This window comes from Aspergillus pseudotamarii, assembly GCF_009193445.1.
Source record: "Aspergillus pseudotamarii strain CBS 117625 unplaced genomic scaffold BDV38scaffold_3, whole genome shotgun sequence".
In the NCBI taxonomy this organism is placed as follows: domain Eukaryota; kingdom Fungi; phylum Ascomycota; class Eurotiomycetes; order Eurotiales; family Aspergillaceae; genus Aspergillus; species Aspergillus pseudotamarii.
Genome location: NW_022475017.1, coordinates 762,951 through 788,370, shown reverse-complemented (window position 1 = coordinate 788,370; position 25,420 = coordinate 762,951). Strand labels below are relative to the sequence as shown.

At 48.9% G+C, this 25,420-nt stretch overlaps 10 protein-coding genes across 10 annotated transcripts; 6 read left to right on the top strand and 4 right to left on the bottom strand.

The window, feature by feature from the left end:
* Positions 1-1,153: 1,153 nt before the first annotated feature.
* On the top strand, positions 1,154-3,145 carry BDV38DRAFT_234421 (sugar porter family MFS transporter). Its single transcript, XM_032053246.1, has 3 exons — positions 1,154-1,473; positions 1,533-2,668; positions 2,740-3,145. The coding sequence occupies exons 1-3, from the start codon at positions 1,404-1,406 to the stop codon at positions 3,058-3,060; spliced, it is 1,527 nt and encodes a 508-aa protein (XP_031919086.1). The 5' UTR covers positions 1,154-1,403; the 3' UTR covers positions 3,061-3,145.
* Positions 3,146-3,846: 701 nt separating this feature from the next.
* Positions 3,847-5,754, top strand: BDV38DRAFT_293497 (putative amidase; the record flags this gene model as incomplete). The annotated part of the gene is made up of 5 exons (XM_032062265.1): positions 3,847-4,008; positions 4,063-4,184; positions 4,247-4,314; positions 4,394-4,659; positions 4,720-5,754. The coding sequence occupies 5 exons, from the start codon at positions 3,847-3,849 to the stop codon at positions 5,752-5,754; spliced, it is 1,653 nt and encodes a 550-aa protein (XP_031919085.1).
* A 158-nt stretch (positions 5,755-5,912) lies between these two features.
* Positions 5,913-7,761, top strand: BDV38DRAFT_234414 (HesA/MoeB/ThiF family protein). Its single transcript, XM_032053245.1, has 3 exons — positions 5,913-6,299; positions 6,374-6,587; positions 6,649-7,761. The coding sequence occupies exons 1-3, from the start codon at positions 6,050-6,052 to the stop codon at positions 7,670-7,672; spliced, it is 1,488 nt and encodes a 495-aa protein (XP_031919084.1). The 5' UTR covers positions 5,913-6,049; the 3' UTR covers positions 7,673-7,761.
* A 31-nt stretch (positions 7,762-7,792) lies between these two features.
* Positions 7,793-8,591, bottom strand: BDV38DRAFT_277826 (RlpA-like double-psi beta-barrel domain-containing protein; the record flags this gene model as incomplete). The annotated part of the gene is made up of 3 exons (XM_032058576.1): positions 7,793-7,920; positions 8,010-8,254; positions 8,320-8,591. The coding sequence occupies 3 exons, from the start codon at positions 8,589-8,591 to the stop codon at positions 7,793-7,795; spliced, it is 645 nt and encodes a 214-aa protein (XP_031919083.1).
* Positions 8,592-9,759: 1,168 nt separating this feature from the next.
* Positions 9,760-13,178, top strand: BDV38DRAFT_267620 (uncharacterized protein; the record flags this gene model as incomplete). Its single annotated transcript, XM_032056625.1, has 5 exons — positions 9,760-9,917; positions 10,049-11,405; positions 11,462-12,591; positions 12,644-13,000; positions 13,052-13,178. 5 exons carry the CDS (start codon positions 9,760-9,762, stop codon positions 13,176-13,178), a joined length of 3,129 nt encoding a protein of 1,042 aa, XP_031919082.1.
* Positions 13,179-13,475: 297 nt separating this feature from the next.
* On the bottom strand, positions 13,476-14,801 carry BDV38DRAFT_267619 (uncharacterized protein; the record flags this gene model as incomplete). Its single annotated transcript, XM_032056624.1, has 2 exons — positions 13,476-13,951; positions 14,792-14,801. The coding sequence occupies 2 exons, from the start codon at positions 14,799-14,801 to the stop codon at positions 13,476-13,478; spliced, it is 486 nt and encodes a 161-aa protein (XP_031919081.1).
* BDV38DRAFT_95745 (neutral protease 2) lies at positions 14,787-16,358 on the top strand. The gene is made up of 3 exons (XM_032064192.1): positions 14,787-15,320; positions 15,383-16,192; positions 16,247-16,358. The coding sequence occupies exons 1-3, from the start codon at positions 15,092-15,094 to the stop codon at positions 16,264-16,266; spliced, it is 1,059 nt and encodes a 352-aa protein (XP_031919080.1). The 5' UTR covers positions 14,787-15,091; the 3' UTR covers positions 16,267-16,358.
* Positions 16,359-17,485: 1,127 nt separating this feature from the next.
* On the bottom strand, positions 17,486-19,075 carry BDV38DRAFT_267617 (beta-xylosidase; the record flags this gene model as incomplete). The annotated part of the gene is made up of 4 exons (XM_032056623.1): positions 17,486-17,546; positions 17,688-18,192; positions 18,331-18,738; positions 18,814-19,075. 4 exons carry the CDS (start codon positions 19,073-19,075, stop codon positions 17,486-17,488), a joined length of 1,236 nt encoding a protein of 411 aa, XP_031919079.1.
* A 901-nt stretch (positions 19,076-19,976) lies between these two features.
* On the top strand, positions 19,977-21,062 carry BDV38DRAFT_95736 (GNAT family N-acetyltransferase). Its single transcript, XM_032064191.1, has 2 exons — positions 19,977-20,487; positions 20,631-21,062. Exons 1-2 carry the CDS (start codon positions 20,079-20,081, stop codon positions 20,882-20,884), a joined length of 663 nt encoding a protein of 220 aa, XP_031919078.1. The 5' UTR covers positions 19,977-20,078; the 3' UTR covers positions 20,885-21,062.
* BDV38DRAFT_234403 (uncharacterized protein) lies at positions 20,547-25,144 on the bottom strand. The gene is made up of 2 exons (XM_032053244.1): positions 24,382-25,144; positions 20,547-24,322 (listed from the first exon to the last, which is right to left on the bottom strand). The coding sequence occupies exons 1-2, from the start codon at positions 24,723-24,725 to the stop codon at positions 21,241-21,243; spliced, it is 3,426 nt and encodes a 1,141-aa protein (XP_031919077.1). The 5' UTR covers positions 24,726-25,144; the 3' UTR covers positions 20,547-21,240.
* Between the last annotated feature and the right edge of the window lie 276 nt (positions 25,145-25,420).

Sequence of the window (25,420 nt, the reverse complement as noted above, 5' to 3'; positions counted from 1 at the left end):
CTCACCCCAATTAAGACGCAACTTGTCTTCAGATGTCGCTAATTCTAATCTCCTAGGCCAATTAGGACAGGGAAAGATAATAGCTAGTAATATACCTAGTGCTATCGTGCTTGCTTTCTTGTTATTCGGGAATTTTACGTCACAGCCCGCGAGAAATACAAGTGTTTTTATTCTGTTTTGTCTTTTTCTTCATTCTTTTGAACGATAGAACAATTGGGATATCGGATACTAGGTAACGATTTTGTGATCAAGATAGTAGATATATTCTTGTCTTTCGTAAACGGTTATTGCGACCCCTTTTGGGTGCCTCTTCAGGTAGGCCATGGGCGTGCTGCTCATATAATCTAGGCAATTGTTGGCAAAACTGGATAATATCTGTTCCGGATCAGGTACGTACGCAGGTCTTTTGGGCAAGGCATTGTGCTAATGAGGTCGATTTATGTGGAAGATAGTAAGAATGATCATATGTCCTCATACGTCCTACGACCGAAGTTGCTAGGCAATGGTGCTTACTGATAAGAAAGGCTTAGGGTAGTATACTTCTCCCAGTCATATATTAAAGGAAGAGGACTAAAATCTCAACCTTGGTAGTCGGTGAAAGGTGTATGCGTCTAAGTGGGTTCAACCTTCGGCCGAACTGGCCGTGGCTTCACCGGTGAGGATGACGACTATGTTAGAGCATTGGAGAGAATTTATCCATATATAATGGATTGATATGCCGGCTGGGGCTTTCTAGAAGCCATCATCATTGGTTGTCCAGTGGTTTCTTAAGGCTACTAATGCAAAGATGGAGTGTAGTTAGGTCATGCCATACTAACGGTGTTTGGAGAAGATCTTCTTGCCAGATGGATCAGCAACGCCTTACCTGCCGGGCCTGAGACTAAATGGCATCATAGACGAACGACCGACAATGATTTGTCTGCCATTCGCAGTGATATCTGGTGGGTTGAATGGAGTCTAGTGTCATCTTGGCGACCGCATTCAGTGGACGGAAAAATGACACCCCGCGAAAAGGGCAGAATTTCTCCGTCCGTATCCACATCGCGGAGTCGAAAGAAGCATTGCCGAGTCACGTTCAATTCCCCAGAGATGCTTGCCTTGGGGCACCGTGCGCGGGGAAAAAAAAAGAAGGGGTTGCCACTGGGGTGTTGCGGGCAGCGCCGCCAACGCCTATTATGGTGCTTAACACCCTCGGTAACAGCCTATCACAGTCCAGATATGTCTTCCTGGATGGAGTACATCTATGGAGCCCTTAGTCGACCCATTGATGGGGACGAGCTGGGGGCCAGCTGGGGAATATAATGGGGATTTCCCCAGAGTTCTCCCTGCTTTCTTCTTTTCTTGAGACGGCCCTCCTTGGTTGAATTGTTTGTCACCCATCGGTCCTGATCAATTTCGCCAAAATGGGTATCTTCAAGAATTACCGTGTTTACATCCTCACGGCAGTGGCCTACTCCGGGTCCCTGCTTTTCGGTATGTCTTCTTGTTGATCCAGGTTGACTTGTCGTACATGTACTAACGATGTTTTGTAGGATTCGACACCGGAGTGATGGGTAGTGTTCTTGCCCTGGATAGCTTTAAGAATGATTTCGGTCTGGCGGGATCCGATGGATTTGCAGACGCGCAAAATGCCCAAGTCTCTTCCAATGTGGTGTCTCTGCTCACAGCTGGCTGTTTCTTCGGTGCCATCGGTGCCTCCTTCCTCAATGACTTTCTCGGACGTCGCTACTCTCTCATGATCCTTACTGTCGTGTTCCTGATTGGAGCTGCTATTCAAGTTGGCGCAAGCCATGAAATTGGTATGATCTACGGTGGCCGAGTCGTGGCCGGACTGGGTATCGGTGGCATGTCTAGTATCACACCGGTGTTTGTGGGTGAGAGCGCCCCCCCGGAGATCAGAGGTCGTATTGCGGGAATGTTCCAGGAGTTTCTGGTCATCGGAAGCACCTTTGCCTACTGGTTGGACTATGGTGTGGCCCTGCACATTGCACCCAGCACTAAGCAATGGCGGACTCCGGTTGCGGTTCAGCTCATCCCGGGCGGGCTCATGCTGATCGGACTCTTTTTCCTCAAAGAGTCCCCTCGCTGGCTGACCAGCAAAGGCCGCCATGAAGAGGCCCTGCAGTCTCTGGCTTATATTAGAAACGAGCCTGCCAGTAGCGAGGTGGTGCAGACCGAGATCGCCGAGATCCGTGCCTCCATTGAGGAGGAGCAGGCGGCGACCGAGGGATTGACTTACAAAGAGTTCCTTCACAAGAGCAACCGAAACCGCTTCGTGTTTGCTGCCGTACTCATGCTCTGCCAGCAATTTTCGGGCACCAACTCCATTGGATACTATGCACCCCAGATCTTCCAAACCGTCGGTCTTAGCGCGACCAACTCGTCTCTTTTCGCCACGGGTGTTTACGGAACCGTCAAGGTCGTCGCGACGGCGATATTCTTGTTCGTTGGTATTGATCGCTGGGGACGGAAGAAGAGTCTGATTGGAGGCTCAATCTGGATGGCTTCCATGATGTTCATCATTGGTGCCGTCTTGGCCACTCATCCCCCTGACACATCTGCGTCAGGGGTTTCCCAGGCTTCCATTGCCATGGTTGTCATGATCTATCTTTATGTCATTGGGTACAGCGCCTCATGGGGCCCAACTCCATGGGTCTATTTGAGTGAGGTAAGACTGGTCCATTTATACGAGAAACTCACATAATATCCGAGACATTCTCTGACTGACTCCTGTTCTAGATTTTCCCAACACGCCTGCGTGCATATGGTGTTGGCCTTGGAGCAAGCAGCCAATGGCTGTTCAGCTTCGTTGTTACCGAATTCACTCCCCACGCGGTGAACAAACTGGGCTGGCGGACATTCCTCATGTTCGGAATCTTCTGCGTGGCCATGGGTGTTTTCATCGTCTTCTTCGCCAAGGAAACCAAGGGTCGCTCTCTAGAAGAGATGGACGTTCTGTTTGGGGCTGTCGATGAAAATGAGCGCCGTGCTGCCGTGGAACATACCCTGAACAAGGGTGTGGTCTCTCACATCGAGCGGACTGAGGAGGACAAAGTCTAGACGACTTAGACTATGACGCGACGATCGAATTGGTATACATAACGGGAGAAATCGGTTATAGAGCTTGTTCAGGAAAATAGAACCATCCCAATATATTCTTTTAATTCCATTGCTGCTATTCGTGCGACGATCAGACGGTGTTATTAAATTAGGGTTGCACCAGGATGATAGAGACAAAGAAGGCCATCCGTTATTCCAACAGCCGCTAACTAATTCATCTCATCCATTATGATCTCCTCGAGCCGAAGCCAACTCAAGTAAGTTTGAGCAGACCCACGAGCCTCCATGATTCACCACCGGAAGAGTTTGATACGAGCCAATTGAGATAATTTCTTTTTATATAGAATTGCGGCTCTTGGCACTGATGTAATCCAAAACATCGCAATCTTCCTTGTGCAACTTTAACAACTGAAAAGCAAACCTTTGCTGACAGAATTGTTCCAGAAAAGGGGGCACGATGTATCGCCCAAACATAGTATAAACAAGGGGGACGAGTTGGAATTCCTCCAATGTGAAAGCCCTCCCAACGTAACCCGATTAATTCCACAGGAACGAGAGCAGGTGACACGACTGCAGCCTCCTATTGTTCGCTGCATCCGCGAAGGGAGATGAATAACCTCGAATGTGTCACTTCAGTGAAAACAAGGTTCCCCGTTTATCTTCTAGGCACCGTGAATGCCCACTTTCCAATTCCTACATAAGGCGAGAAAGGAATTCGGTCAAGTGTTCCAACTTCGCATTTCTCGTCAGCTTAGAAACCTTTCTCGGAGAGGATTACGTGCTACCATGCTGTTTTATAGGGCTTATGGCCGGCTTCTGTGTCTCCTGTATGCCTGTGTGACGGTGTCCGCGTTCACGTGTGCGTATCCGCGGCTCATCGACGCGACGAGGGACGACCTTGTTAGTGATCTTATGGCTAATTGCTATTCTAGCGTGGACTTGGTTAAGGTTTGTTCTTGGGCCGTGGTAGCGGTGGTTGGGTTGATGGCTGATTGGGTATAGACATATGTTGCGCGGATCAATGAGGTCAATTCTACTCTTCGTCCGATACTGGAGCTTAACCCGGATACGTTGCACGAGGCAGAGGTGTTGGATGGGGAGAGACAAGATGGTCTTAGTCGGGGGTAAGTGTAAAACTCATCTGATTTAGATTCATTTGACTATCATGTGCTCATGATTGTTTTAGAGAGTTGCATGGTATGCCGATATTGGTCAAAGATAATATTGGAACGGCGGATAAGATGCGGACCACAGGTACTTCTTTTCTCTGTTTCATACTGTAAGTCCCCATTACCGTTGAGTACGCTCGGCTGATGGTATGTTTGTATGTAAGCCGGCTCTTATTCGCTCTATGACTCCCGAGTGCATGGGGATGCAACTGTTGTGAGGAGACTTAGGGATCATGGGGCCATTATCTTCGGAAAGACGAGTATGTCGGAGTGGATGAATTTCCGTTCGTCGAATACTTCCAGTGGCTGGAGTCCTAGAGGCGGACAAACTCTAGGTGCTTATCATCCAATGCAGGACCCCGAAGGAAGTTCAAGTGGGAGCGCTGTGGCCGTTGACCTCGGACTGGCCGTAGCAGCGCTTGGAACGGAAGTAAGTGACAGCAAATTATGCCGCATGTAGGTCTATCATATGCTAACATAGAAATTTAAGACAATGGGAAGTATACTATTTCCTAGCGAGGTAAACAACATTGTTGGTATCAAACCAACAGTGGGCCTTACTTCACGTTCCGGCGTCATCCCAATCAGTGAGCACCAAGACACCATTGGACCAATGGCTCGGACTGTCAGAGATGCAGCATGGGTTCTGGGGGCGATTGCAGGCAGAGACGCGAGGGATAATTACACACTTGCTTCACCTGACCCGTCTGTCCCCTTCTATGCCGGTGCCTGCCAGTTGGACGGACTGCAAGGGAAGAGGATCGGCATCCCACGGAATGTCCTACCCTTGCTAGCCATGCAACCGAACGGCCCTGCTGTTCTCTCCGCATTCGAAGCCGCAATCTCTGTACTCATTGGGGCGGGTGCTACTATTGTGCAAGATGCGAACTTCACAGCTTGGGAGGAGTTTCTCGAGAGCAAGAGCGTAACACAGGTTCTTTGTGCTGATTTCATCTCCAATATTGAGGGTTATCTCTCTAAGCTGGAGACTAATCCGAACAATATACATACGCTACAAGATCTCAGAAAATACACCCAGAATGACCCACGAGAGGATTGCCCCAAACGTGACACGGCCCAATGGGATGCAGCACTCGCCGTCGGAATCAACAATACCTCTCCAAAATTCTGGCCAATGTACCAAAATAATCTCCGTCTAGGAGGAGAAGGAGGTGTGCTGGGAGCTCTTGCGCGCCACAAGCTCGATGCTGTCATTCTTCCTACATCACTGGCTGCCTACGTCCCATCAGTCGTCGGTACGCCGGTCATCACGGTCCCGCTTGGAGCGTATCCGAAGGGAACGACAACCGTATATAACAAGTTCGGGAACCTGGTTCAGGTTGCCGAGAACATTCCTTTCGGGATCAGCTTTATGGGCGCGCATTGGAGGGAGGAACCGTTGATAGGTATGGCATATGCGTTTGAGCAGCGAACCCTATATAGGCAAAAGCTCAAGCGCTATATCGAGCCACATACTGAGATTGCGGGGCGGCTAGAGGGCGGGGACGATAGGGTGTGTACATAAAGCTTCTTGCATATTAGGTTATGGGTCTTTCAAGTAGATGACAGTTAATTTAAGCTCTTAAGCTCTTTTAGTTCGAATGTTTTCGTCCGACTACTCCATGTAAACTCGGAAAAGCCGCCGAAACCTCAATATGGTACTACTACCTAAATAGGACTAGTCTCAGATCGCCGGGTTCCGATAAGAGCAGCTGAGAATCTTCGCGCGGGGTCATCTTGAGCCCTTTCATTTTTGAGAATTAAGGCGCAACTGCCTATACGCTCCCATTTTCATATCTTGACTCCCTAAACACCTAGAAATGGGAGATATTGAAGATACTTGCGCCTCCTTGCGCGCCCAGATCGCCGCCACCGAAGCACAGCTGGCCGGGTTGAAACGCGAACTCGAGAGCGCAGAGCAAGCGGCTATTAAAGCCAGGGCGCAGGACGCTCCAAAACCTACCGCTACGACTAGCACCCAAGGCAGTGAAACGAGAAGGTGGCCGCTGCTGGACGAGGAATATCGACGCTATGGAAGACAGATGATAGTGCCGCAGGTGGGGTTGCAAGGTGAGTGGATTTCTTCTCGTCAACAAAAGTCCCTTGAGGTACAATTGCTAACAAACCATTCTTCAATATTATAGGTCAACTGAAACTTCGATCTGCAAAGGTTTTGATTGTCGGAGCGGGCGGCTTGGGATGTCCGGCTGCGCAGTATCTCGCCGGAGCCGGGGTGGGCACACTGGGACTCGTGGATGGGGATACGGTGGAATCTTCGAACCTTCATCGGCAGGTGTTACATCGGAGCAAGAATGTGGGAAAGTTCAAGGTCGATAGTGCGATTGAGTCGTTGCGCGAGTGAGTTTGATCTGCGTGCCCGCTTTTCAATGGCGGATGCTAACAGGCGACTTGCCTTTAGTTTGAACCCTCACCCGACGTACATAGCGCACCGAGCTCATCTAGCGCCCCAAGATGCGGCGGATATTTTCAAGAACTACGACCTCATCCTCGATTGTACGGATAACCCGGCGACGCGTTATCTGATCTCGGATACGGCTGTTCTGCTTGGGAAGCCGTTGGTTTCGGCTTCTGCTCTGCGGACGGAAGGCCAGCTTATGGTGCTGAATAACCCTCCCCGACCGGTAGGAGAAAAGACCGGGGGTCCATGCTATCGCTGTGTCTTTCCTCGGCCGCCTCCGGCGAATAGTATCATGAGCTGTGCGGATGGTGGCATCCTTGGTCCGGTTGTCGGTACAATGGGTGTACTGCAGGCGTTGGAGGCGATCAAGGTGATTACGGCTGCCGATGACGAAGTCAAGCCTCCATCGCTGCATATCTTTTCGGCCTATTCTTCCCCGCTGTTCCGAACTATTAAACTGCGTTCACGCCGACCGAATTGTGCGGTGTGCTCTGCTGAGGCTAGCGTGACGTTGGAAACCGTTAAGTCAGGGTCTACCGATTATGTTTTCTTCTGTGGAAGTGTCAGTCCAGAGAAGCTGTTGCTCCCGGAAGAGCGCATATCGCCGCAGGAATACCGGACGAAGTATCCGGTGACAGCTTCCAGCGAGGCTATCGGAACGGTCAGCAAGGAACCCACGATCATCGATGTTCGAGAGAAGGTCCAATTCGACATCTGCAGCTTGGAAAACAGTATCAATATCCCTATTTCGTCGATCCTGTCGTCGACGACGAAAGCTGCCCGGAACGACGAAGTAGCCAATGGATCGAATCCACTGCCCCCCTGGCTGCCAGCAGATATTGCCTCACCGGATTCTATCGATCCGATTTATGTTGTGTGTCGACTCGGAAACGACTCCCAGATCGCAGTCAAACAATTGAAGGAACTGGGCCTGGACCGCGGAGGCGAAAGAGTTGTGGCGGATATTCGGGGTGGATTGCGCGCCTGGCGCGAACAGGTTGACCCCGAGTGGCCAGAATATTAACAAGATAACCATATATGTACATAGCCAGCCAAAACCACAAAAAATCGCAAATCGCAAACCACAAGCCTCATCAAACATAACATCCCAACCCATTCATATCATAAACCTCATGAAGAAGACTCATCTCACCGAAACAGGCGCCTCCTCCAACCAAGCCCAGTCAACACTCACCCGCCCCAGATCCAAATCCGCCAACTTCTTAAAAACTCCCCGACTAACATCCAGATCCTTCACGGCACATCCCGTACCTAACACCTTACACTTAGCACCAACCCCGGCGCGGAAACCAAAACCAAAGCAAAGAGGGAAAAAGCAAAGAAAAGCAAGGGATACATACACCGATCCACAACCGTAACATCAACACTCGCCTCCCCCCTCTTCAACCGCACCTTCATCCCACAAAGTGGATTCGCATTCGGATTCGACCCCGTCGACGCAGCATCAAAGAGAACCTGCGATACCGCGCAGACCATGTCCGAATTGGAACTAGTTATTCCGCATGAACCCAGCGCCGGGTCGTAGTATGTTAGGTCGCCCGTGTAGGGACCTCCGTTGGTAGTGGGGAGGGGGAGGTTTTGTTTCCTTTTTGAGGTGTGGTTAGAACTTATGTATGGTTGCGATTATGCAGCTTAGGATAGAAGACTTACGAATGCCGGGTTAGACCGACTGCGAGACCGATTATAAGGGCGAGGAGGAGTATGGCGATTGCGATTGAGATGAGGAAGATGCGTTGTTTCTTTTGGGGACGTTGGGTCCATTTTGCCGGGGGCCATTTTGGGGTTTGGGGGCGGGGTTTGAGTTCGTCAATTGTTGGAGCTGCTGGAGCTGGAGCTGGAGCTGGTGGTAGAGGTGGTGGAGGGACGGGCTTGCGTTTTGGGATGCTTGTGGGTGGATGGGTTTCGGGGTCTGGGGTAGACATTTTGAAGGGTTCAATGTGTTATCCATCTGGGGTTGGAGGTGGATATGTGGAATTGTAGATGGGTAATGGTAATGGTAATGGTAATGGTTGTGGGGTGAGGAGAGGGGATTTCAATCCATTTTAGTTGCTTTGTTTCATTTCTGGTTTGTTTGTTCAGGGGTAGATGAACTCTTGGCGGGTTCTTTCGTTTTAATTAATGCATGGGTGTTATCGATTGGGGTTTTGTGTACCTTTGGGTGGTCATAGTAGTAGTGGTCTGGATATGTTGTTGGCATTGGTTGAGTGTCCGAAAAGATTTAATGGGTAAAGAGTGGGCTAAGAATCAATACCTATAGGATTATTGTATAGAACTGAGGAAGTTATATCATCATATCTCTTGGTTGCGATGCACCGATATTCGAGAGCTCATCCTTGTATGGCAGTTAACCTAATCGAGTTTAGAAAGGATATACTAGAGATTGTGAAGAGTGATATGGGACTACTAACCTAATTCAATTGATAACCTCGGTTGGAATCTGACTAAGATATTCCAATGCTTGATTGTTAGTCGAATTACAATTCAGTAGAAATGATACAATCGGCACTCCGATAATGATTGATTCTTGATACTACGCCGAGGAAATGTACCGTACTTTTGCTTGAGGTGTGGTTGACTCCCTCCGAAAGAGTTTGATATCAGGTGCCGTTTCACGTGTTTTCCTTGATTTCACTGTTTGTTCGGTAGCCATAAACCTGCACAATGACGCAGATATCGCTCTTCCCCAGACTTCCCGATGTCGCTTTATGTGGGGACAACATCCTCACTCGCCGTTCACAGAAGGAGAATGTTCTTGGCGCCGATCGTCGTCCGCGTCGTCTCGGCTGAAATCCGTACTCCATCCCCACGTGGAGTCAATATGAATTTTTTGATTTCGTCCTTGCCCGTTGAAACCCCTTGTTATCCCCACTCATTCTTTCCAACTGGAAGCGGCGACATTCCCCTTGAACCGCGTGGCGAACTGGGATAGTTTCATAGGAAATCGCTTCACGTCAAGTCACCTGGTCACGTGTTTCTCGACGGAAAGTTATCGATGAGGGGTTTCTGATCGGCATTGTTCATGATCCAAATTGCCGGGTGTCAGAAAAAGGGAACATAGGGGGTGCCCAGTAGAGCACGACGCGACTCAACATGTCGTCGCATCGCAGTTCTGAGGATTCGCAATGGCCGCTGCCAGATGAGCCTGAGGCACAAGCGGAGAGTAAACAAAAGAAGGGCCTCATGACGAAACTAAAATCAGGATGGAATAGTCTCGGCTTGGACAAGCCGACGATTCTCCTGATGATGAAGTAAGAGCACTTTATGGCTATTATGTATACGAGCTAATACATGTATAGAGGTGCTATTCCGCCGACAATTGCTCTGGCGATGTAAGGCCTTGGTGAAAAAGCTTGTCGATTAGATAACTAACGTCAATCAGGTTCCAGGCCGACGTTGTGGCCTCCAAATTCACTACGGTGGGGTATCTCATGGCCATCATCTCTGTCCTGGGCTTTTCCATCCAGCCTCGCGCCAAGTTTATCCAGATGATGGTCCTTGACGTGTTGGCCGTGTGTGTGGCATCCGCTGTTACGCTGCTCATGATGTACTCGTGCGTAAAGGCAAGACAGCATACTGAAGTGGTGTCGAGCGCGGGTGGCACTATTGTCAACACGCCGTACAACCAGTCGGCATCAGCTGTTAGCGGTGTCTGGTTATTCTTTCAGATATACGTTGTCCATTCGTTTCGGGCTAAGTTCCAGCAGTTCCAGTTTCCGGTTATCATCTACTCGATTGTTGCCAATGTCACATTCAGTTACGCCCCCCGCATGACTACAATGACGGCTGCCATAGCTATGGTCACGAAATTGCTTGAGGCTTGCCTAGTCGGCTTGGCCATAGCTACTGGCGTCTGCCTATTTATCTATCCCGTCACCTCACGGACAGTAGTGTTTAAGCAGATGACCGGTTATGTGGGATGCCTGCGTGGAGCTCTTCAAGCTCATACAGTTTACTTTGAGTCTCTGGAAGAAAGTGACATGTTTGGTAGGGCAGAAACATATGATTCCAGGGTGGAAAAAATTACCAAGGACGGCAAGGTGTACAGTCCAGAGGCACAAGCCATTCGAACAGCAGTGCAGAAAATCACCGAGATCCACGGTAAACTTCACGGGGATTTGACCTTTGCTAAGCGTGAGATCGCGTTTGGCTACCTCGGGCCCGATGATCTTCAAGCGATCTTTCGGAATCTTCGACAGGTCATGATCCCTGTCGTGGGTTTGAGCTTCACCGTCGACTTGTTCCAGCGCCTGTCTGAATACAATAAATGGAATTCACCCATTGATCCGACGGCGACTGATATACCGGACCTGGTACGTCATCGTGTGGTCCAAGAATGGAATGATATCATGCGGGCGGTGCATGACCCGTTCAAGTCTATGATCCAGGCGATAGACGAGGGTCTCCAGCATATCTCATTTGTGCTAAAATTGGCAAAGCCACCAAAGAAGACTGCTACTACTGCAAATGGTGAGACGTCATCGAGTGGCGTGGAAGATGTTGAGGCTTCGGCTGTGCCCTCTCCGGGCGACAAGACGTTCGCAGCTCATCTTGAACAAAGACTTCGTGACTTTAAGGTCGCTAAGCGAATTGCCCTTCGAACGTGGAGTGAAGAAAAGGGTATCAAACTGCCTAAAGACTTTTTTGACCGTCCGACGGGTGACATGGAAGACATTAGCTATGGGGATCCATTCATTGGCCGAGAGCGGAGTCAGCGCCAGTTGTACCTGTTTCTCTATGTAAGTATCTTCCCCTTAATGCCTCTCAGATGTTACCAGGTACTGACAATGGCTAGATGGAGCAGCTACTCAGCTCAACCGGTCAGATGGTGCTAGAATTTGTAAAGTTCGCAGACGACAAACGTGAAAGTGGAAAGCTTTCAAGACGCCATCTTATTATACCAGGCTGGAAGCGTTTGCGAAAATGGGCCACAAGTTTACTCAAGGCAGAAGACACACACGAAGATGATAATATAGGCGACATCAACGCTCAGAATAATATTCTTCAATTGGGCGAAGCATACAAGCACCGGAAGGATCCAGAGCATCTGCGGCCGGAGACCACCTTTCAGAAAATAGGTGACAAGGTCAGACTCATTCCTGCGATGTTCCGCACTCAAGAGTCGGCGTACGGTTTCCGGGTCGCGTGCGCCACCATGACCATTGCCATTGTTGGCCTCCTTCATGATACCCAGAGCTTCTTCATTAAGCAACGCTTTATTTGGGCTATGATTATGGTTAACCTTAGCATGACCCCTACCTCTGGACAGAGTATATTCGGCTTTGTGCTCCGTATACTTGGGACTGTATTGGCCATGGTTCTCAGCTTTTTAAGCTGGTACATCCCTGGGAAACAGACCCCGGGAATTATTGTCTTCTTCTTCATATTTTTAACGTGCGTTTTCTATGTGCCAATCAAGCTATTCCGCTTCCGGGCTATTGGCATTATCACCATCATTTCAACGTCCATGATAGTCGGGTATGAACTTCAGGTTCGCAAGGTCGGTGAACAAATCGCAACCTCGAACGGCCAGTCATACTACCCCATATATCTCCTTGCGCCATATCGATTGGCAACGGTGACGGGTGGTATTGCTGTGGCGTTTTTCTGGACGTTCTTTCCGTACCCTATTTCGGAACACTCCGTGTTGCGTCAAAGCCTGGGGGCCTCTTTGTATCTTCTGGCCAATTACTATTCGCTCATTCACGAGACTGTGTCTGCACGAGTGCGCGGTGAGGCAGGTGATATGGCGCTCAAGACTTCGGCGGGACGCAGACTTTTGAAGTCCCGTAATCAGGTGTTTTCCAAGCAGATGTTGATGTTGAATAACCTCCGGACCTACTCAGAATTCCTGAAATGGGAGGTACCGATTGGGGGTCGGTTCCCCAAGAAGCAGTATGATTCTATTATAGCATGTATCGAAAAGTAGGTATAACGTGCTTCTTCAAGACTGCCCAGTGAGCTAACCCTTCGATAGCATCGTGAGTTACCTGAGTCTTCTCGGATATGCCTCAGACACATTGTTGCAAATTGGTGATGATGAGGAATCAAACTCTGCCTGGCTCCATGATTTCAAACGGCTCGTTGCCAGCGCAGGTGTCACAACTCACGAGATCACCACAGTGCTATGTCTTCTTTCCGCCAGTATCACAGATCGCAGACCTCTTCCCCCTTACCTAAAGACCCCAAGACCGTACAGCTTTACCAAAAGGCTTGAAGCAATGGACAAGGACATTCTGAGCGTGAAACACATCGCAGAGCCAGGATTTGCTACCTTTGCGGTACTACAAATCTCCACTAGATGTATAGGCGGTGATGTGGAGAGACTTATGAAGTGAGTAAAGAAGTCAGTGTTTGTAGTGACACAGTTACTAATTTAGAATAGGGATGTGAAGAAGTTGGTTGGAGAGCTCGATTTCTCATTCCATGCTGTCAGTACAGTGCAGAGCGCCAAGTCATCTGCTGAGGTATCGCGATATTCGCGAGCGACCGAGCGGAATAAACTTGAGTAGCTGGCAAATACCCTATGATAGAGTACATATAGAGAGCGATTGTTTTGTTTTAATCATGTGGAGATGCCTGGATGATCTACTAGTCCTCTTCAGCCATTGAATACGGGTGCAACTGCCACCGATGTGGGCAAGGCCTAATTTACGCCTCCAGAAATACTAAAGATTCGAAATTCATCTTTCATATAATACAAGAACATGCTTCATTTACGTCGATTTTGACGGAGTATCGAACGAGATAGACATAACGCGCAGTACATAAAGGTCATTCAACAAGGCGCACAAATCGCTCAGCATCGCTCATTCGACTTTGAATTGAACGGCGTTCGACTCGAAATCACCCCGTTTTGCGTCTGAAAGTTGTTCAAGTTTGTCATCATGGACGTCACTCACAGGAGTTTCCCACACTGCATGCCACCTCCCCTGGGCACGGATCGAGAAGTCATGTCCTGACTGGAGCGGCATAGGTGGGAGAGTGACCACGGTGTCAACCGTGCTTTCTGGGGCGATTTCGAGCAAGTCATCCGCGGCGGGAGGCAGCTTGCGAGAGAACTTGATCGTGTCAAGTGGCACAGCCTGACCATCTGTCTCATCCTGCACTTGGAAAACCCCCAGGATGCCGGCTTTTGGATCGAAAGGGGTGCCCCATTTGAGCATAGTTATCGGTTCATTGGAGGGATTTTGGATAGACGCTTTGACAGACACAGCCGTCTGCTGGGATGATGCTTGGTCGATCGAAACCAGCTGCGGCGCGAGAAGGACTTGGAGAGCTACAGCTGCGCCCATCATGATTGAGGAAATGAAGGATTTAATGGGAACAAATTAGAGGAGGAGGAAGTGGGTGACGTGGAGATGTACAAGGTAGAGTATGAGACGTATGGCAGGGAGACTGCGGCATTTCAAAGTCGGGAAGATATACTGCAGGCAGGTGATTCGCCACCTACGCAAAAGCCAGCCTTGCTTATGTTTCAACTAAATGTCATCACGGCACTCGCAATGAAACCCAAGTTGCGCGATCGGCGATGATCATAAACCCGCGCCAATGATCGCAGGCGAACTCCCGGGCCAAGTCTGCGTGGCGTGGTATCGATATGAGGGGTATTCTCATGATTAATGATATGAGTTTATGGGGAAAGAAAAACCCTGCATCCGAGGCTGCAGGGCTTCTGCCTGGCAATTTAATTTCAATCTGCTAGAAACTCTTGGGTAGTATTCTCGGTGAATTATCTGTGGGGTGGACTGTGCGCTAAGCATTTTGGCGTTGCTTATTTTTCCGAGACCAAGACATCTTTTGACTAACACCATATTGATGGGTATCCTGACTCCGAGGTCGATATCTCGTTGATTCACCACCTTCTCAGCCTGAAGATCTTCACCGTGACAGGAACATGGCTCGAGAGCGGGACAACAGCCAAGACTCGGGAGACCGGCGGCATAGTGGCTGCCAAATGGTCGGTTGAGGCCAGATCCAACGGCCCCATCCTTATCGGTGGAGGCGAGCAGATCATATACTGAAACGGACAAAACACTGTCTTTCGGCCTCCGCCGGGCCAAGTCCCCTAAATCAGCTTAGGACTAAAGAAAGAAGCCTTCACTTACGATCTTGTCTCTCTAACTCGAAGACATGAGGCCGAGTTTTACCTTCGCCAAGAGATCCGTGATATTAAACAATGCAGCTTCGGATACTACCTTCTCTTTACAGAGAGAGATGCCGGAGCTATGCCCGGGGTGAGGCTTGAAGAAGTGCACAATGACTGTTCTGAGGGATATTAGGCAAGAACACCACAAGGCTATAAAAGCCCTCGTTGTTCAGCAGCTCTTCACTTAGGATTCAAGGCAATTCAAGGCAATCTATTTCAGTATCTTAACACATTCTATCTTTCTCTTCCCGCACCTCTCCTTTCCAAACCGCCAGAATGCGTGTCACTTCTCTCTCCACCGCACTCTTCGCGTTGGCTTCCACCGCTGTGTCGGCACCAACTGCTGAGAGCTCGTCTCCTGGTCTTGAGGTCAAGCTGACCCAGATTGATAACACTCGTGTGAAGGCGGTTGTCAAGAACACCGGCAGTGAGGAAGTGTCCTTTGTCCACCTGAACTTCTTCAAGGATGCTGGCCCTGTCAAGAAGGTTTCCGTCTACCGCGGCCGTACGTTTTCCACTTAACATACCAGACATGAATATCAATGGCATTTTTTAACATTCTTGCAGAGGATGAGGTCCAGTTCGAGGGTATCAAGCGCCGCCTGAGGAGCAGTGGCATCACTAAGGAGGCTGTCACTTCTCTTGGTGCTGGTGAGACTCTGGAGGATGAGTTCGATATCGCCTCTACCAGCGACTTGGCAACCGGCGGTCCCGTTTCCATCCGCAGCCACGGATTCGTTCCCATTGTCGTGGACGGCAAGATCACCGGCTACATTCCCTACAAGTCCAACGACCTGACCGTCAATGTTGACGGTGGCAAGGCCGCCAAGGTCACCAAGGCGCTGTCGCAGCTCACTCGCCGCACCGAGGTCACTGACTGCAAGGGTGACGCCGAGTCCGCGCTGACCACTGCCCTTTCCAACGCCGCCAAGCTGGCTGACCAGGCTGCCGAAGCAGCCGAGTCCGGCGACGAGTCCAAGTTCGAGGAGTACTTCAAGACCACCGACAAGCAGACCCGCACTACCGTTGCCGAGCGCCTGCGCGCTGTCGCCAAGGAAGCTGGCTCTACCTCTGGTGGCTCTACCACGTACCACTGCAACGACCCCTACGGCTACTGTGAGCCCAACGTTCTGGCTTACACACTGCCCTCGAAGAACGAGATCGCCAACTGCGATATCTACTACTCTGAGCTTCCTCCCCTGGCTCAGAAGTGCCACGCCCAGGACCAGGCCACTACCACTCTTCACGAGTTCACTCACGCCCCTGGCGTCTACCAGCCTGGTACTGAGGACTTGGGCTACGGCTATGATGCTGCCACTCAGCTGAGCGCTCAGGATGCGCTGAACAACGCTGACTCCTATGCCTTGTACGCCAATGGTAAGCAAGCCCCGACTATATGAATTCATACGAACAGTTGCTGACTGATAATAGCCATCGAGCTCAAGTGCTAAATGTGGAATGATACCTCATATACTCTGCCTGGCAGAGATTGTATATATGTCCTATATTCTAGGCTAGAGGCGTGTCTGTGACATGCACTGTTGAAATGATAACTAGTTATGTCTATACTATGATGCTCTTTGTTCTGGTTAAACGTAGACCGGTTCAGGTAATCCTCTGTTTCGCCAATGTCTAACTCTAAGCACATTACGGACTTGCATAGTATATCTTCCACGCCATCAGTGAAGCTAAGTAGCGAATGCGAATAAAAGCTACCTTACCTCGCGTGTCAGTCCCTACCGGGTATAACTTAGCTACTCCCACCTATCATAATCCGGAATATTCTCCTCAAAGTACGTCTCAGTAACACTCCTGAACCCAACCTCAGGCGCGCCAACAGACCATGGCCTCCCATTCCCACTAGCAAAAAGAGTAAAACTAGCCCCTTCAAAAACAAACCAGCCCGGCGGCACAAAGGCGAGCCACTTTGACTCGATAGACACCACCCAATACACCAGCGAGTCACCCACACTGTACCCAAAACAATAATAAAGCGGCTCAGCCTGAATATACAGAACAACACTATTCTCTATTCTCGTTGTGTTCAGCTTTATCTTATTATACTATCTCTGTCAGTAATACACCCACAATAATAGTTAGAGAATTATTTATACTTCAACTATTCTATTCCTTACAAGCTGAGTATAAATATATATTCCAGTACTATTTCTATCTGTATATCCCCGAATATTAATATCTTGATACTGGAACTTACTCAAGTAAATATCTATTCTAACTGTCTCACTCTGTCTCAGCTCAGATATAATAGAAAATAACTCTATATAAAAGATTATATTCAACAATATCTATTTTTGTAGAATAGCTGCCGGAATATCTCTGTCGCTGAGAGAGTATACATTCGGCCTAAATAGTATACCCCCCTTTTCCCGAAGAATAAAATTCTCTGTGTACAGTGTGTGAAACTGATACCATCCATTCTCAAGAGTAGATCCCTCGAATCTATCAACCCAGGTCTCCGGGGAGCCACTTTGACTCGATAGACACCACCCAATACACCAGCGAGTCGCCCACACTGTACCCAAAACAATAATAAAGCGGCTCAGCCTAAATATACAGAACAATATTATCCTCTATTCTCGTTGTGTTCAGCTTTATCTTATTATATTATCTCTGTTAGTAATATATTTACAATAATAGTCAGAGAATTATTTATATTTTAACTGTTCTATTTCTTACAAGCTGGGTATAAATATATATTCTAGTACTATTCCTATCTGTATACCCCCGAATACCAATATCTTAATACTAGAACTTACTCAAGTAAATATCTATTCTAACTATCTTACTCTGTCTCAGCTCAGATATAATAGGAAATAACTCTGTATAGAAGATTATATTCAACAATATCTACTTCCGCAGAATAGCCGCCGGAATATCTCTGTCACTGAGAGAGTATATATTCGGCCTGAATAGTATACCCCCCTTTTCCCGGAGAATAAAATTCTCCGTGTACAGTATACAAAGCTGATACCATCCATTCTCAAGAGTAGATCCCTCGAATCTATCAACCCAGGTCTCCGGGGTGCTCTGGTCTGGAATGTCACCGAAAGATTCACTCAAGAGAACTGGTCGACCGTCGTTGATGATCGGCCATCCATCCTTCCAAGTTACGGGCGAGAGAAATGTCTCTCTCCCCAATGGTGATGACCCGTTAACTTTCCGCCGGGCGATATACACTGCATATGAATCTCCGCTGGCGGTGTCGAAGATGGTAGCATGACCTGTCGACTGCACGGTAAGGTTATCGAACCCATACGCACCGTTGAATAGAATCGGGTTATTGGGGTTTGGGGTCCATGGACCCCGTGGTGATCGTGAGCGTGCGATGCTTGCACGGTGGAGGTCGTCTGTTCCGCCTATTCATATATCCATAATCATGATCAGCACGTACAACATCACATCCACATCCCAACCCAACAAACCGTCTCTGAACCAAACCCAGAGAAAAGGCGCCAAAGGTATACAAACGTAAAAGAGAAGAATAATAACAATACCCTCAGCAATAAGCAAATAATACCACTCCCCCCTCAAAAACATCTTCGGCCCCTCCGGTCTAGCACTGGCATCATGCGGCATCGTCCCGTTCCACAGAGACCGGTACTCATCTATACATTTCCCAGTCCGCAGATCCACTTGACATTGATAAATACCCCAGATCCCAGTTTCCTTGCTATCCGGCGCCATGAGATTCAGATAGACGTCCCCGGAAACAGGGTCCTGGAAAAGAGACGGGTCGATGCCCCATGGTTCGGCCCAGATGGGGTCACTCCAGGATTCTAGATCCGGGGATGAGATCCATGTGATTCGAGGCCAGACTTTTGCAATCGGGTCGTAGGTCCAGCGGGTCATGGTTGTTATGTAGAATGTGTTGTTTATGTGTGAGAGGGTAGGGGCCCAGGTTCCTTTTTATTTTTGGTATTGGCGTTAGTGTGTCTTTTTTGGGGGGGATAGAGAAGGGGTTGTTGATGTAGACTTACCGCCGCCGGTTGGGGTTCCGTAGAGGGCTAATTGGGATGATCTTGTTAGGGCGTGGGAGTGGAGGGTCCAGTTGGTTAGATCTGTGGATTTGTAGATTGGGAGGCCGGGGAAGTATTCGAAGGAGGATGTTGTGAGGTAGTATTCGTCGTTGAGGTGGAGTATGGAGGGATCGGGGTTCCAGCCTGAGAGAACTGGGTTTTTGATTGCGGTTATGGGGAGTATGAGGGTTAGGAGGGTGGATAGCTTGGGTAGAGGGGTCATTTTGTTGGTTGTGGTCGTCAATAGATATATAGACTTTTCTATTTGGCCTTTTTGGTGATTTGGTTGTCTTTTTATAAGGTTGGTTTGAACGGATGAGGTCCGGGAGATCCTCCGAGGTTTTCTAATCGTAGAGAGTAGGTATTTTAGAGGTGAATAAATATGTTTCTATGTTTGTTTTAGCTGTTGCTTTCTTTTTCTGATATATATCTACACTCTGGGGTCACTTGTGGTCGGGAGTATGTATCTGGATGAGTTTGGGGGAGTTATCTAATTGCTTTATGAAGGACCTAGACTTGGGGAGAGGGCGTTCGAGAAGAGTCAGGCTCAAGTTCGTGGAATGACTGAAAGCAGTTCCACCTCTGGGGATATAACAGATGTCCTGTATAATTGTGAAGTGTTGTTGTAGATCTACTGTGCTATATTGTGTTGATCTCTGGTAGAACCACCATATCTACAGAACAACACACGGAACCTTTCCCCATTACTTCAATTTCACCCCTCCTGCTCTTCAAAAACGGGTAAGTTCGGTTTACCACGGCCAAAGAATCAATTAAATGATCGGGCCTAATAGATACATGAGATAGTGAGACTCTGCGCAGGCACTGAAAAAGAAAGAAGCCGAGACATTCCAAGAGATAGAGAGGATCGCCGAACTGAGGGCCTGGAGGTGGAGGATGAGAAAGATAATGTTGAATAAGATGTGAAGTGATTGGCTTACTGTTCCATCTCCGGACGGGAACGAGACATGCTAGTTCGTATTAATTTGGAAATTAGGCGATAGTTGAGGCTTTCGTGTGAATGACCCCGTCGGCGTCCCAAATAGGAAATTGTTGTATGTAACCCTATGAAAAGTGACCAAGAACTAAGATGCCTAATGAGCGATCTTACATAAATAGACTCACTCATCAGAGCTGTTAGCCAATTTCACAACCCATTCTCACAGCCCCCGCCTCACCTCACCTCATCTCATCTCACCTTCAAACTCCAAAAAACCATACCCGAAATGTCCAATTCACCAACAATCTCCATCCTCCCCGCATCCCCAGAAGACGCGCCAACACTAACCCGCATCCACGGCGATGCATTCAAAGACTCCACACTCACCGACCTCATGTTTGGTCCTCCAACAGAGGAGAACCTAAAAGGGTTCACGGGCCAGCTCGCGGAGCTCATCGCAGGCGATAAAGCAACAAGATTCACCAAAGCCGTCGACAACGATACGAATAGGATCGTAGGCTGGAGTTGGTGGGATTTCCATCCCGATTATGAGACACGAGTGAAAGGCTCGGAAGCTTTCGCGAAGGATCATGCCGATCCACCTGAGTCTGCTATTAGTCCTGAGGCGTATAAGGATTATTTCCGGGGGGTGGAGGTGAGACGGGAGAAGTGGGTTGGTGGGAGGCCTGTTGCTTGTGAGTTTATTTTTCCTTTATTTTTTTTTTCTTTTCTTTTGGGAGGAGGGGGGCATTCTTGTTTGTTGAAGTGCTGGTGTTTCTTCTGCTGGAGGGTTTCACGATCTCGATACTAGTATATTCGTGCTGACACGTGACTCTAGTTCTCAGAGTCCTTGTCGTTCTCCCTGAGTACCAGAGAAAAGGAATTGGTGCGAAACTTATCACAATGGGGCTGGAAGAGGCAGCCGCTCAAAAACTTCCGGTCTGGTTGGAATCTTCAGAAGAGGGATACGCGTTATACAAGAAGCTGGGTTTCAAGGATCTTAACGATAGCATTGTGATTGACTTGGCTAAGTACGGAGAGTCAGGGATAACGACGACGGCGTGTATGCTGTTGGAGAATGGCAGCTCTTGAACAGAAACTGAATGGGTGTATTCATTACGGGGGAGAAAATCGCTTGGAACCAATTTGCAAGTGGATCTGTCTATTAAGCCGCGAACGGAGTTATTATCCTCGTTGTATCAAATTGCGTAGTCATGTTAGCCTATGTACAGCTATGGAAAGAAAAGGAAACCGTGGTATAAGAGGTCAAGAGTAAACCAAAGAAAGCGATGAGAAAGACAAGAGAGAATAAAAAAGATCAACAATCATTATACATCTAACCTCCAGTCAGTGCACGTTCAAATCATCAAACTTAGTGAGAGCGTCATTAAGTAGGCCTAATATCGACCGCCTGGTATGGGCATGAGGATGGACTTGTGATATAATTGTCAACGTAAGACATCACGAAGGGCTGCATGTTTATGGATCATCTCCATCATCTGCGTCTGGTTGAGCGGCTTGGGAAGGTAATCATCCATGCCCGCTGATATGCACTTTTCCCGATCACCGAACATCGCATGAGCCGTGAGTGCGATGATCGGGGTGTGCGGAAGCGTATGGACTTTCTCGTAGTCTCGGATTCTAAGGGTCGATTCAAACCCACCCATGACCGGCATCTGAACGTCCATCAATATTACATCATACTGCTTGTGGCGAAACTCATCCAGGGCCTCTTGTCCGTTCGAGACGACTGTCACGTTGTGGTGATACCTCTGCATTACTTTGAGAGCCACCTTCTGATTGACCTCGTTATCTTCGGCAAGTAGAATGGCCAAGGGGCGCGTTTCGTCCGAGGAACGGCGAGAAGGGCGACCTTCCAGAGCGGGAAGGATACCGTTTACTAACTCGATCGGACGACAGGGTGTTGTTAGATAGGATGTGATACCCAAATCCAAAGCGGACTTCATGGCTACTGACACCACGGGACACACTAGCACGGCGGGGAGAGTCTTGAACCGGTCGAAATTTCTTAGCTGAGATACAGAATCCATGGTGGGAGCGATCAAGACATCATATTGTCGGCGAAGCTCTTGACCCTGCTGAACCACTGTCTCTGTCGGTGGAGCATCATCCTCAAGCCTCACGACATCCACGTGGAGGCCCATTTGTTGTAGTGCCTGTTGGATTCGTTTTGGGTCCTCGTTGCAATGGCCATTGGCTTTCTCGACAAACAAGACCCGACAGCCCTTGTATGGTATAACATATTTGGCAATGTCCTTGACAGGGGGATCCAAGGATGTAAATGCGCAGGTGAAGTGAAAGGTGCTCCCGACCCCAACGGCTGAGGTGACCCATATATCTCCTCCCATGAGGTTGACCAGTTTCTTCGATATTGACAAGCCCAGACCAGTGCCACCGAACTTCCTTGTCATAGAGCCATCGGCCTGCTGGAACTTGTCGAATATAAGATCCAACTTGCTTTTGTCAATGCCAATTCCAGTATCCGACACTGAGAACTCGAGCAGGTACTTGTCCGGAGGGCAGGTTTGCGCGGCCTCCTTGATCGTAAGTTGAATTTGCCCCGTCTCGGTGAATTTTATCGCATTCCCAATGAGATTTAGAATAATCTGCCTTAGACGGAAGGCATCTCCGATCACACAGTCTCGGACTGAGTTGTTTATGTGGTATGTAAGATGGAGGCTCCTCTCACTGGCTTCAACTGCAAGGATTTTGAGGGCCTTAAAAACTGTCTGTCCCAAACTGAACGGAACAGACTCAATCTTCATATGGTTGGCCTCAATTTTTGAGATGTCGAGAATATCGTCAATAATCACCAAAAGGCTATTTCCCAGGTTATGGACCACGTTCAACATTTCCCGAGTTGGGGGAGGCAAATCGTCGGTGTCAAGGGCCAGTTGAGTCATGCCAATGATTCCATTCATGGGTGTTCGAATCTCATGGCTCATATTGGCTAAGAACTCTGATTTACTCTGGTTGGCGAGTTCGGCGGCCTCTCGAGCTGCAGTGTTCCTTTGTATGCTGTCGCGTAGATTGGAGATCATTTTGTTAATCTTTTGCTTTAGCTCGTCCATCTCACCGGACGCGCTGACGGTGATCAGTTTGCTAAAATCACCATCAGTGGCTGCATTGGTGATTTGTCCAAAAGCCCGGACCTGCGAGGTGAGATTGTCTGCCATCATATTGACATTGTCTGTCAGGGCTTTCCACTCTCCCTCGACATTGGCAACAACAGCCTGGCCACCAAGGGTTCCATCGACACCAACCTCACGGGCCACTTTGCAAACTTCGGAGGCGAACTGGTTCAGCTGGCCGACCATCCCATTGATGGTATCCTTGAGGCTCAAAATTTCCCCGTTCACATTGGCAGTGATGCGTTTGCTGAGGTCACCACGAGCTACAGCCGTGGTCACATCCGCAATTTCCCTGACTTGATTTGTGAGATTCATTGCCATCCTGTTGACACTTTCAGTTAGATCCTTCCAGACACCCTCAACTCCGTGGACGGTCGCTTGGCCGCCTAAAACACCATCTGTCCCCACTTCTCTTGCAATCTTTGTCACCTCCTGGGCGAACTGGCGAAGCTGGTCAACCATCGAGTTGATGATATTTTTTAGAGCCAGTATCTCTCCTTTGCAGTCTGCTCGGACCTTCTGAGTAAGATCGCCATTTGCAACGGCAGTGGTCACGGTTGCAATGTCCCTGACTTGCATAGTCAGGTTGTTGGCCATGGCATTAACGTTAGTCGTAAGCTCATTCCACATTCCTTGGGTGCCATATACCCGCGCTTGCCCACCGAGAACCCCTTCAATACCAACATCTCGAGCGACACGAATAACCTCAGTGGCAAATGTACGGAGTTGGTCTACCATAGTGTTGAAAGTATTCTGTAGTAGGAAGATTTCGCCCTTAGCAGGACGTTCAATTTTCTGGCTCAAATCCCCGTGGGCCACCGCCGTGGTGACCACAGCAATCTCTCGGACCTGGTTAGTCAGGTTCAGGGCCATAGTGTTAACGTTATCGGTCACTTCTCTCCATACACCATGCATTCCAGATACTTGGGCCTGGCCACCGAGAATACCCTCAGTGCCCACTTCCCACGCCACTCTTGAGACCTCACTAGCAAAAACCCGCAGCTGGTCAAGCATGGCATTCATTGTGACCTTGAAAGTGATGATGTCCGAGTCCATCTCCAGTGGGTGAATCGGGACTTTTGTAGATAAGTCTCCATTGGCAACTTTGGTGATGACCTTTGCAATCTCTTGCAAGGCTGTTGAAAACGCTTTATTCATCTGCTGATGTTTCCGGAGATCTACCTCGTGGTCGGGGTGCTTGTTCGCTGCGCGGTGACGTAGCAGCTCACGGAAGAGGCTCGAAACGACTTCTCGTGGAAGTTCAATTTCGTCTTTCTGTTCGTCAAGAGCACGTTTCACCAAAGAATAGTGATCATCGTTCGCGAACCCATACTCAGAGTTATGATCGACTTGACGACCGTTTGATATGTCATCTAGCCTAGAACCCCGTTTAGCCTTGTGAGATGGGCAACCTAGTTGAAATAAACAAACACGTACCATGAAAACTTCCGCTTTTGGGCCTGAGGCCTTATGGTCATCTCAGTATGCTGCCCGCACAGTGTGGACTGTGGTGAATATCCATTCTCTGAATGGGGCGGCGATATGTCACCCTCCAGAGCACCATTTTGGAGAGACTGAATATGGCCTAGGAAGGTCTGCAGCTGTCTCTCGAACGCTGACTTTGCATCACTTGGCTCTCCTGGTAACCGAAAGAGCAGATGACACACTTCCTCTGTCGGGGAGTTCAATGGTTGAAAGGGCTGAGGGTGATAAATGCCAGATGGGAAGGCAGATTCTAAACCGGCCGCCGCAGTCCTGAAGGCTTTCTCTACCGCTGCCATAGCCTTCGACTTAGGGGTACACCGCTAGTGACGGGTACTGTTGTGTCTAGAATAGAATACACAGTCCATGCATTATCGGTTCAATGCTATATTGGCAAGATACTGATTAAGCAGAGCGAGTGCGACGACTTTTGTCTGCTCAAACAAAATTAATTGAGCGTTGTAAAGCAAGATGCACTCCCTATGATCAGTGGGTAAGCCTTCTGGAGACTGAAATAGTGACTAAAAAGCAGAAGGTGCATTAATTCAGCGAAAACCCCATAACATATTCATTATGAAGTGAGGTGCTGCGGTTTGCCTTCGGGGGCGACAGGACAAAGATCGTAGGACCAGGGATACCATGGAAAGGGCCTAGTGAAGCTTCGCATCGAAGGGTGAGCGCCGACTTTCAGAGGGAAACGGCAGACACGAGGTGATTGGATTAGGGTGACTCGGAATCTTTAGCCTTAAATGTCTCCCCCCCCGCAGGGAAAAGGGCCATGGAGGCTAGACCAACAGTATGATTGAGGTGATGAGAAAGAAGGCTTGACGTTCTCTTGGTTAGTAACTGCAGTAGTAGGCACATGATTGGCCAAACCCCAGACCCATGGAATGGAAACAGCCATCAACCACCCCATGGTCCCTTAAAACTCTCGATTATCGTGGTCCATAGCAAGGGTTGAATTTGGCCACTGGCCTTTTCCCCGTCCGCCGGT

Bases quoted from the DNA above. Each gene is read 5' to 3' on its own strand.
- BDV38DRAFT_234421 (XM_032053246.1), top strand. From the start codon at position 1,404: ATGGGTATCTTCAAGAATTACCGTGTTTACATCCTCACGGCAGTGGCC. The intron at 1,474-1,532 runs GTATGTCTTCTT...GATGTTTTGTAG, and splicing joins CTCCGGGTCCCTGCTTTTCG to GATTCGACACCGGAGTGATG. The intron at 2,669-2,739 runs GTAAGACTGGTC...CTCCTGTTCTAG, and splicing joins CATGGGTCTATTTGAGTGAG to ATTTTCCCAACACGCCTGCG.
- BDV38DRAFT_234414 (XM_032053245.1), top strand. From the start codon at position 6,050: ATGGGAGATATTGAAGATACTTGCGCCTCCTTGCGCGCCCAGATCGCC. The intron at 6,300-6,373 runs GTGAGTGGATTT...TCAATATTATAG, and splicing joins GCCGCAGGTGGGGTTGCAAG to GTCAACTGAAACTTCGATCT. The intron at 6,588-6,648 runs GTGAGTTTGATC...ACTTGCCTTTAG, and splicing joins GCGATTGAGTCGTTGCGCGA to TTTGAACCCTCACCCGACGT.
- BDV38DRAFT_95745 (XM_032064192.1), top strand. From the start codon at position 15,092: ATGCGTGTCACTTCTCTCTCCACCGCACTCTTCGCGTTGGCTTCCACC. The intron at 15,321-15,382 runs GTACGTTTTCCA...ACATTCTTGCAG, and splicing joins GGTTTCCGTCTACCGCGGCC to AGGATGAGGTCCAGTTCGAG. The intron at 16,193-16,246 runs GTAAGCAAGCCC...GACTGATAATAG, and splicing joins CTATGCCTTGTACGCCAATG to CCATCGAGCTCAAGTGCTAA.
- BDV38DRAFT_95736 (XM_032064191.1), top strand. From the start codon at position 20,079: ATGTCCAATTCACCAACAATCTCCATCCTCCCCGCATCCCCAGAAGAC. The intron at 20,488-20,630 runs GTGAGTTTATTT...ACGTGACTCTAG, and splicing joins TGGTGGGAGGCCTGTTGCTT to TTCTCAGAGTCCTTGTCGTT.
- BDV38DRAFT_234403 (XM_032053244.1), bottom strand. From the start codon at position 24,725: ATGGCAGCGGTAGAGAAAGCCTTCAGGACTGCGGCGGCCGGTTTAGAA. The intron at 24,323-24,381 runs GTACGTGTTTGT...ACGGGGTTCTAG, and splicing joins CAAAAGCGGAAGTTTTCATG to GCTAGATGACATATCAAACG.